This window comes from Ranitomeya imitator, chromosome 2, assembly GCF_032444005.1.
Source record: "Ranitomeya imitator isolate aRanImi1 chromosome 2, aRanImi1.pri, whole genome shotgun sequence".
Lineage (NCBI taxonomy): Eukaryota > Metazoa > Chordata > Amphibia > Anura > Dendrobatidae > Ranitomeya > Ranitomeya imitator.
Window position 1 is genome coordinate 219544330 of NC_091283.1, and position 11257 is coordinate 219555586.

An 11257-nucleotide genomic window follows, 5' to 3' on the forward strand; every position below is an offset into this window, starting at 1 on the left:
TATATACTGTTCCACCACTCGGCGTTAAAGGGTTAAGAACGCAAATAACCTGGAGACATGGGATTAATCTGTAGGTTCTGGTGTTAGAAAGATGCCCGACTGCTGTGCTGAAAATGCGGCACCTGGGAGAAAATGAAGTTTATTTCTTCTGGGAGCTGCTGGTTTTCAGTCATGTAGGCCGACCCTGCCCGGCACAACTACTACAATCACAGGTCACAGGACTGGACGCGGCGGCTGTAAGCACAGGGAGCAGAGGAGGTCACTGAGGGGGTGTTGGTTTGGCCTACAAGTAATTTCAGCTTCTGAGGACGCCCAGTTGTCTTGTACGAGTACTATCCTTTTTTCTTACAGAATGCCCTCGTAAGTTTATGTGGCTGTTCACATGAGAGATTTTTTTCTTGGACGGAGTGGTCCGTGCAAAATCTCAGAGTCAACTCCGATACTGATCCAAGTGTGGGGTCAAATTTAGCAATATAAGTCTACGGGTCCGTGAGAATCTGACAGCGCTCGGATAGAAGCTGTTCTCTGTTTCCCCCACTGATACATTTCGCCTATCCTCTTTTTTTTTTTGCTGGTCTCACATGGGAGAAAAACTGGCCAAACCCTGACGAAACCCAGGCCAAACCCTGGCCAAACGCTGACGAAACCCTGGCCAAACCCAGACACAACCCTGGCCAAACCCTCACCGAACCCTGGCCAAACCCAGGCCACGCCCTGACCAAATCCTGACCACACGCTGACCAAACCCTGGCCGCTGCTTCTATATGAGACAATCCCTTACTTGTGCCTGAGGCTTAAGCGCTCATTCAGACGTCAGTATTTTCCTCGTATGGGTACGGACCCCTTTTTTGGTCAGTGCATTGATCAGGGTGGTCCGGGTCTCATCAGTTTTTCTTGTATGTGGAGAAAAAATGTAAAGTAAGTTTCCCCGTTCTCCTCTCTGACAGTCTGCAGATCTGACGGCGCTCGGTGCGTCCGATTTCGTCCCCACCCTATCAGCGTGCATTGCTGATTTCATCGCTGACCCCGTGGATCCCATCGGACATTTCTCCTATATTCCGCTACCGCTCGGTCCTAGAAAAATCAGAATTTCCCATTATTCTTCTGGCAGAATACCTCTCCTGGCCAAGTAGTGAAGGGTCACCGGGAACACAGCGGCGCACAGGAGAAGCCGGGAAGGGGGCACAGAACTGCTGCCTCATCTTCCCCAGGATTGAGGGAGTCCCCTGAAATGACATGCTAGCAATAGGCCCTCACGTGTTTTGGGTGGTCCGGGGCATTACCCGGGGGTGCGGCTTAAACATCCCTAGATATGTGAATTTCATGAGCTCCTCCCTGCCGCACAGGCTGCGGTCACTCCCTGATGTAGGGGTGCACTTATTTTACCATTAGTGTCTTCCTAGGCTTTCTCTTAATAAAGAAGTGTCTCTGCGCCATCTGAAGTATTACTCCATGGAGAATGATGGGGGTTGTCTGTTTGTGTCTCCGGTGGATGAAGAATTGGTCCAAGCACAGAGGAAGGTGAGCGGCTTCTCGCCGGCACTTATCAGGAGTGCAGCTCGGATGTTTATAGATGGTGGGCGTCCATTCTACATCCTGTATTATAAGGGAATCTGTCAGCAGGTTTATTCCAGCTAATCTGACTGATGTACAGGCAGAGACCCTGATTCCAGCTATGGGTTACTTACTGGGCTGCTTGCGGTACTTTTGATAATCTCCTGCTGATAGAATTGTGATGTTATCACTAGAGGACTAGTAAACCTGCTCCATATAGTCCAACCCCGCCCCCACCACCGATTGGTGGCTTGCTGCCTATGCCCTGTGTACACAGAAAGCAGCCAATCAGTGATGTAGGCGGGGCTATACAGAGCTCAGCATTTAGAGCACTGCTAGATCTGCAGCAGAGAAAATAGTGATTGTATCAATACTGCAGCAGGTAGCCCAGTAAGTGACACATTGCTGGAATCGGGGTCTCTGCCCGCACATCATGCTGTTCTCAGATGGGTGAGCAAAAACTTGGTGACAGATTCCCTTTAAAAGTCTAATGAGAATCCTTGTGCCACGTCCATTTCATGCAGTCATCACAGTGAATATATATATTATAGTGACTATTGCAGATTGTGGAACCTCTGTATATAATTTGTGAAAGATGTGAGACCTTTTTTTCCTGTAAGGTGACAGTAAATTAATGAGATGTGGCCTTGTGCAGGTGGTGAGGCATCTGTCGGCCGAGCTCGGAGTCAGTGTGCAGCCCATCAGCGTGCACAGCCTGCGCTACTCCTTCCAGATGTGGTCGGCAGCAATGTCGGCTGAGGGTGATGACGGGCAGGTACGTCTGTTCTTCAGGGGCCAGATGTATAAAATGTCGCCATGTGCAGCGGATTTATTGGCGATGCCATGGAGTGTTATCACCACAGAAATGCCATGTGATTCAGCGGGTCCTGATTTGTGTGGCACAGACCTCGGCAGCATGGATTAACAAGCTTCAGATCCCTTTTGTACACTGTGTGACGTGGACATGTCTGCGCCGTATTATTCTTCTACAACTGTTACAAACTGTGTTTCCTTTTACATCAGAGCTTCAGCGACCTGATGGCAAATGGGAAAAGTATGTGGCCAAGCGTAGAACTTGTGAAATGGATGTTTGGTTTCTCGCAGCACACGCTGCCCGCCATAGGTGAGCGCAAATATGGGAAACGTGTACAGAAAGCGCTGGATACGTCTGCATATCACTAGCACACACAGTAGGGCAGCGGTCCTGATGAAAAGCTGCACGTTGCCCCCCAGATAACGATGGAAATGTGATTATCATGGGGAACCAAATTATCAGAATTATCCGAAATTTTAGAAGAATTAAAGGGGTTTTCTCTTTTTAGAAAAGTGGACCCCAAACATAACCGGTCATGTAAAATAAGAAAATACGGTACTACTCGCCTTCCAGTTCCAGTGCCGGTCTCCAGCGCCGCTTCCATCTTAGGCCTCGATTCCTAAAGCCAGAGTCAGAAGAACGTGCATCAGGAATGTGTCGTCTCTTGTCCATGCTGATAGTCTAGTGCCCCCCATCCAAAAAAAAAAATTATGCAACTTACTTAAGGTTTTTGCAGCAAAACCTGATAGATGGGTTTTTTTGCAGACTTTTTTCACTTATTCATTGCTTTCTATGGGTGAAAAAACGCCAAAAGAAGCAACACGCCGCAGTGATTAAATAAAAAAAAAGCAGCAGTTTTCGAATTCATAATATAATATAAAAAAGGGGATCCACAATCTCTAAATGAGGTGACGTCTCGGAAAATGTTAATCTCGAGGAAGAGCCTTCGGCACAGAATACCGTCGAGCTGCAAATAATGTGTTTTATTGATGATACAACGTGGACAGAAAACAGAAGCCAACGTTTCGGCCAACGCTGGCCTTCATCAAGGTTATCTAAATATTATTTTATCAGCTGAAAGCATCAGGCCGGGGTCGTGTCGGGCAGTGTAATAGAAAAGGAAGCTTTTAGAGGAGTGTTTCCCAAGTTCGGTCCTCAAGAGCCACCAACGGGTCATGTTTTCAGGATTTCCTTAGTATGGCCCAGGTGATGGAATTGTTGCCTATCTAGATCATGGAATTCTCACTTGGGCAATAGTAAGGAAATCCTGAAAACATGACCTGTTGGTGGCTCTTGAGGACCGAACTTGGGAAACGCTGTTGTAGAGAAATATGGAGGACAGACGGTTTCCTCATTCACTAGAGACAATGAAGTAAATTGTTGGTATAGTATAATACTCGACAGAAAGATGGCAACCACAAAGTGGGAAAACATTTCTACATAATGCACCAAACCAGGAAGGACGGGAACGGTCCTCAGGTATCGAGAAAAATACAAAGAAAGTAACAAAATATGGTAAGTCCAAGGAACCTAATGCAAAAAGGTGAAAGGTAGAGCCGATATATAGCGAGACCCCAAAGTCCCAAGAAGTAACTATGCAGAGTGCTGTGACTATAATGGGTACACATTACCTGTCCAGAGGAGGCAGAAAACAACGTAACTAAGGAGTCAGAGGAAAACCAGAAAGTATACCGGTATCTAAGAGAAGACAGCGCAGAGGATAAGGCAGGAGCTGGGAGCGTGGGGGACAGCGAGGGAGCAGCGGGGAGCGTGGGGAAACAGCGAGGGAGCGTGGGGGAACAGCGAGGGAGCGTGGGGGAACAGCGGGGGAGCGTGGGGGAACAGCGGGGGAGCGTGGGGGAACAGCGGGGGAGCGTGGGGGAACAGCGGGGGAGCGTGGGGGACAGCAGGGAGCGTGGGGGACAGCGGGGAGAGCAAGGAGCATGGGGATGTGTGGGTGTGAGGTCGGCTCAGATTAAATAGCGCCGGTGAGCCTCCCGGTGAGGAGTAAGTGCGCCCGTGCGAAATCCAGAGAGGCCGGGAATAGGTGGAAATTGCCGAATAAAGAACGGGCCGTCCACAATAAGGTAAGCACATGTGCCAGGGTGTGAACCGCCGGAAAACGAGTAGCTGCTGAACATCGGGAAGTCTCGCTATACTCAGCTCTACCTTCCACCTTTTTGCCGTAGGTTCCTGGGATTTGCCGTGTGTTGTTACTTTCTATGTATTTTTCTCGATACCTGATGACCGTTCCCGTCCTTCCTGGTTTGGTGCGTTATGTAGAAATGTTTTTCCGCTATGTGGCTGCCACCATTTTGTCGAGTATTCTACTATGCCAACAATTTACTTTGTCTCCAGTGAACCCTCCATATTTCTCTACAAGCTTCCTTCTCTATTACACTGTGTGACACGACCCCGTCCGATGCTTTCAGCTGATATAAAGATTATTTCTTTCATGTAACCTTGATTAAGGCCAGTGATGGGTTCTGTTTTCTGTCAAGTTCGTGTCTTCAATAAAACCTATTCACATTATTTTCCAATTAAGTCAGGAAAAATAACATGAGATTTCTGCTGCAGATCTAGCAGTTCTCTGAAAGCTGAGCTCGGTGTATCCCCGCCCACACCACTGATTGTACACTGTGCATAGGCAGAAAGCTGCCGATCAGTGGTGTTTGCGGGGTTAAACAGCTCATGAATATGGAGGACTACCTGACAGCAGGTTTACTAGTCCTGTAGTGATAAGGGATTTTATTAGCAGGAGGTTATCAAAACTACAGCAAGTAACCCAATAAGTGTCACCTCTCTAGTTTAACCCCTTGGCTACAAACAAAAACTTACATACTTCCTACAGACATCTATATTTACATTACTGACATTTCTGCAACAAAACTGCCGCGATCTGTGCCGTGGAGGGAGCGTTACCAGTCCTGACACCTCGCTGCGGCACGCCGTCACTTGTATAATATTCCTGATGTGGTTTTATCTTCCGTGCAGGTCTGGCGCTCACCGAGAAACTGGCTAACCTAAATCCTGAGGGCAGCGCCAAAATGATCCAGAAAGCCAAACACCTGAAGGAAGAGCTCACCGCCATGCTGGGAGACGACGGCATCCTGCTCTATCCGTCACACCCCAAGATAGCCCCAAAGCACAACGAGCCGCTGGCCGTGCCTTTTAACTTTGCCTACACCGGTTAGTATGTATACCGCTTAGTATGTACACCGGTTAGTATGTATACCGCTTAGTACGTACACCGCTTAGTATATATACGGGTTAGTATGTACACCGATTAGTATGTACACCGGTTAGTATGTATACCGCTTAGTACGTACACCGGTTAGTATGTACATCGGTTAGTATGTACACCGCTTAGTACGTACACTGCTTAGTATGTATACGGGTTAGTATGTACACCGCTTAGTATGTATACGGGTTAGTATGTACACCGGTTAGTATGTATACCGCTTAGTATGTACACTGGTTAGTATGTATACCGCTTCGTATGTACACCGGTTAGTATGTATACTGTTTAGTATGTACACCGCTTAGTATGTATACTGCTTAGTACGTACATCGCTTAGTATGTATACCGCTTAGTATGTATACGATTTAGTATGGACACCGGTTAGTATGTATACCGCTTAGTATAGTCCGCTTAGTATGTATAAGGGTTAGTATGTATACCGCTTAGTATGTACACCGCTTAGTATGTATACGGGTTAGTATGTATACCGCTTAGTATGTACACCGGTTAGTATGTACACCGCTTAGTACGTACATCGCTTAGTATGTACACCGGTTAGTATGTATACGGGTTAGTATGTATACCGCTTAGTATGTATACTGCTTAGTACGTACATCGCTTAGTATGTACACCGCTTAGTATGTACACCGGTTAGTATGTATACCGTTTAAGGGTTGGGTTATTTTATCTGCTCGTTACAATGTTTTAGAATAACAAGGTGAATGTAAGAGCAAAAGATGAGCCTGGCCGAGGGACAGTCAGAACTACTACGGGAATGTACAGCAATATACCATACGGTCAGAACAAATGTCATCTAATGAAGGCCAGCGCCGAATCACAGAGTGATATTACACCGCCAGGGTTCCCGCTGTGCCACCGCTAATCGCAACGCAGTACAAGTCACTGGGTTGTGTGTAGTGCGATAAGCAAATTACAAAAAGTTTGACGTGATGGACTTCCAGTAACTTGCTTGGTGCAGAACCCTCAAGCTGTGCCCCCGATCATTGTACCGTGCTCGGATGTAGTGACACCAAGTGAACCTTGGTCATGGCCCCAGCCTCAGAGATAGCAAGGCTTTACAGAGGCCCGTGGTAGAACTGATGTTGTAGTCTGAGAACCCTTGTAACTATTTTTCACCCGGATCAAATAGTAGCCATTATCAGGCCGCCATTTCATCTGATCACAAGGAGACATTGAGGGTGCAGTGTGAGACATTTCCCTTAACAGCATTTGCAGTAAGCAAAAAACTGTAGCATCTCAGGGGTTGAGTGTATGTTACAGCTGACGTCTGCCATTCACGGCACAAGCTCAACGTTGACTCCTCGTTTCATCTCCTTGCTTCTTCCTTTGTCACTGCTGCCGCCATGATGGTGTTTCTCAGACCACGGTGTGCAGTCATGTCATGCTTCTCATGTTGGGTACGTCAGCTACGACCCATTCCTTCCCATGAACCGCACTGTATCCAGACCATGACCAAGCACGGCGCGGCTTCTGGGAGAAAAGAGCCGATGTTCTTCTACAACACTTAACATGAGTGACAAAGGAGGCAAAACCAAAGCATCGCTCTACGTCCACGCCGGCCCCCGTGCGAAAAACTCATCGAGGGTGGGATACAAGCATCAAAAACCTGGAGGCTGCAAGTTCCTCACTCTGATCCTGGACTGTAGCTCTGGGATTTTCTCCCTTGGGTTTATCCTTTCAGTCATCAGTGTTTCCTCGATTATTGCACCATTATTCCAAACTGTATAGAAGCAAAAGTTATAAGAACTTGTCAGTCATACTTACACGGTAATTGTACTTATAATGGCTGCCCTCCCACTGCCTCCCCTCGATGTAATGGTTCATGGCTGCCCGAGTAGTTACTGGCAGAGAGGGATCGGACCCCTTCATTTATCCCGACTTTTCTGCCCCTGAAGATTCCTGTGTGACTTCATGTGAATACAAAGGCTCCGAGTTGCACCTAAAATTTGTGACTTTCCAAAGCATTAACACCAGAATTCTGCCATGAAAGAGTTGATACTACGGGCCTTAATTGACTTAGTCTGGTATGTCTTAAAATTGATGATGAAAGAACAAAAAAATAAAAAATGGCTGCTTCACGTTTCAGCCTCTGGTTTTAAGTTTTGAGCTTTAAAGAGGACATGTCACTTGCTCAAAAAAAAAAAGAACAAACTTTAAAAATGAAGATTTTGGGTACTTACCGTAAAATGTCTCTTGGAGCCTTTATTTGGGGGCACAGGAAACCAAGGCTGTATGCTGCCAACACTAGGCAATGAAAAAGTTAGTCCTCAGTAGTGTACACCCGCGACCTGAGCCAAACCGACCAGTTAGTGTGAAAGCAGGAGTCGCAACCTAAAAATAAAATACACACTGACCCAAAAGAAGGGAGGAGATGGTGCTGGAGGGGCTTGATTGCAAGCCAGGGGAAATGATGGCGAGCACAGAGCCTCTAGATGTGTGCGGTCACTCGTCCCTCCCTGATGCTACTAGTCATAGCTCGGCAGCTGATCCAGCAGTGTCAGATGCTGCTGAGCTGTGATTGGCAGCCTCAGAGGGAAGGGTGACAGTGCACGCCCCAGAGAAGACTCTGAAGAAACGCCCAGTTGTCTACAAGCAGAGATTTCACATACTGCGCTCCAGAAGAAACAAACGTGAATATCTCTGCAATGGAGCGATGCAGCACAAAACGGAAAAGGGCGACAGAATCAGCAGAGATCAGGGATTACTTGTGAAATGTTCTCAGATCCTCTTTAAACAAGGTATCAGTGACATTCCATAATTTACATGGAACATGCAGCTCATTATTCATTTTGCAGTGTTAGATTACACCTATTAAAACACAATTGTAATAACGGAATATTTTTCTCTTTTTTTTCCCCCTCAGGGATCTTTAACGTGTTGGGTTTTCCAGTTACCCAGTGTCCACTGGGGCTTAATACAGCCGGACTGCCTTTAGGCATACAAATCATTGCTTCTCAGCACAATGACCATCTAACTTTGGCACTTGCCCAGTATCTGGAAAAATCATTAGTTGGTTGGACGCCACCAGGAAATCTCTGACATATCGGATGAATTTCGGACTGATCTTACAAATCATGAAGTGTCCACCATGGTTGTCGGTCTATGCATTGTCATTTTTGGAGATTGATTGATTTAATGTTCTACAATGTATGCCTTTATAGCCAAAGTTTAAATTATATATATTTGAAAATTAATAAAAATTAGAAAATACTTGAAATTTGACAAATTTAGAAACATTAACAATTTTCAAACTTTTAGTTTTTATGCCCCTAACATTCATACCACAAACACCATCACCGGGGAACAATTTATTTTTGTTTGATTGGACTTTGCCGATTTCCAAACCACAGGTAGTTTGATAATGATCATTTCCCATATGTCTACTTCACATCAGCATCGATTTTGAACTGCACTAATTATTTTGGTAAGGTAGGAGTTAAAAAAGCCAGATTACTTACCGGTAATGCTCTTTTAATGAGTCCACGACAGCACCCCACATGAGAGAGAGGGTTCCGCCCATAGGAACAAGAAACCTACAGAATAAAAGGAGGAGGTCCCCTCTCCTCCTCAGTTTAGTTTACAGAGTATAAAAAGGGAACCGCAAAAGCTTTAGTATTAATTCTTACTCAGCAACATAAATTTCTTAACTCTATACAACCATTATTTGTGAACTTAAAAGAAATAACTGTGCATAATTTAGGGAGGGTAATACATGGGTGCTGTCGTGGACTCATTAAAAGAGCATTACCGGTAAGTAATCCGGCTTTTTACCCTTCACCATGACAGCACCCCACATGAGAGACTTTCAGAGAATCATTATCTGGGTGGGATTACTGTACTAAGAACAGCTCTACCAAAGGTCAGATCAGAAGATGTAGATAGATCAAGTCTATAATGGTTGTAAAAGGTAGAAGGTGTAGACCAGGTTGCGGCCTTACATATTAAGTGGATTGGTACATCCGCTTGTTCCGCCCAGGAGGAAGCCATGGCTCGTGTTGAATGTGCTTTAATCCCCACTGGAGGAATCTCACCCTTTGATGTGTAGGCCAAAGAGATAGCTTCTCTGATCCGAGATATGGTAGCTCTTGTGACCCCATGTCCTTTCTTGCGGCCCTGAAAGGAGATAAACAGAGCCCTACTCTGCCTCCATGTCGGAGACCTTTCTATATACGTCAGGAAGGCTCTTCTGACATTTAAGGTGTGGAACTTATGTTGCTTTGGGGTTACAGGAGAATCAAAAAAGGAAGGGAGAAAAATTTCCTGAGATCTATGATAGGTGGATGCTACCTTAGGGGGGTATGAGGGATCAGGTTTTAGGACTATTCGATCTTGAAATACCAGTAAGAAAGGTGGGTCTACTGATAAGGCCTGGATGTCGCTAACCCTTCTAGCTGAGGTTAGGGCTACTTTATATGTATAATAATAATAATAATTTTTATTTATATAGCGCCAACATATTCCGCAGCGCTTTACAAATTATAGACGGGAATTGTACAGACAATAGACATTACAGCATAACAGAAATATAGTTCAATACAGATACCAGGAGGAGTGAGGGCCCTGCTCGCAAGCTTACAAACTATGAGGAAAAGGGGAGACACGAGAGGTGGATGGTAACAATTGCTTTAGTTATTCGGACCAGCCATAGTGTAAGGCTCAGGTGTTCATGTAAAGCTGCATGAACCAGTTATCTGCCATATTCTATATGTTAGAATATTTAGAGGTATGGAATCTAGTGGTTCAAATGGGGAACCAGTTAAGGCCTCTAACACTAAATTTAAATCCCACGGAGGTAGACGGGGAATATGGACCGGATTACTACGTTCACAAGACTTAATAAATCTGGAGACCCACTTATTAGCTGCTATATTGTCTCCATATAGGGCTCCTAATGCTGAGACCTGAACTCAAGGTGTTTACCGATAAACCTAATTCTCTACCTTTTTGTAGGAACTCTAGAATAGGTATTACCGGGACTTGCTTAGTGAACGGTATTGTATAAAAGTTTAAGAATTTTTTCCATACCCTACTATATAATAGGGTGGTAGATCTTTTCCTACTTAGTAACAGGGTGTTTACTAGCTGTTCTGAAAACCCCCTTGAACTTAATAACTGCCGCTCAAATTCCACGCCGTCAAGTGAAGACCTTTCACTTGCGGGTGGAAAAACGGCCCCTGGAACAGCAGCTCCCTGTCTGATGGGAGGATCCATGGATCGCATAGACACATGCTCTGGAGACAAGGGAACCATGGCCTCTTTGGCCAGAAGGGTGCAATGAGGATTATTCTTGCTTGTTCCCTCCTGATCACTAGAGGAATCAGACATCGGAGGAAAGGCGTACGCCAGTTTGAACTTCCAAGGGTGGTGAAGGGCGTCCAACAAGTCTGGTTGATCCCTGAAGTTCAGGGATGCGAACCTTTTCACCTGTCTGTTGCTTCTTTTGGCAAACAGATCTATTTGAGGTATACCCCATGCTCTCGTTATTATCTTGAATACGTCTCTGTTTAAGGTCCATTCTCCCTGACGTAGCATGTTTCGACTGAGTCTGCTTTGGTGTTTTCTACCCTTCTGATGTGTAGGGCTGTTAAGGATGCAAGATGAGACTCTGCCACTTGGAAGATGTCTGC

At 45.7% G+C, this 11257-nt stretch overlaps 1 protein-coding gene across 1 annotated transcript in view; it reads left to right on the forward strand.

Moving 5' to 3' along the window:
* Positions 1–8847, forward strand: part of FAAH2 (fatty acid amide hydrolase 2) — a 34931-nt gene extending 26084 nt beyond the window's left edge. Inside the window, exons 6-10 of the mRNA XM_069748612.1 lie at positions 1404–1521; positions 2210–2329; positions 2578–2677; positions 5363–5557; positions 8494–8847. Coding sequence (XP_069604713.1) covers positions 1404–1521; positions 2210–2329; positions 2578–2677; positions 5363–5557; positions 8494–8669 — 709 coding nt within the window. The 3' untranslated portion in view covers positions 8670–8847. The remainder of the gene's footprint in view (positions 1–1403; positions 1522–2209; positions 2330–2577; positions 2678–5362; positions 5558–8493) is intronic.
* The last annotated feature ends 2410 nt before the right edge of the window (positions 8848–11257 follow it).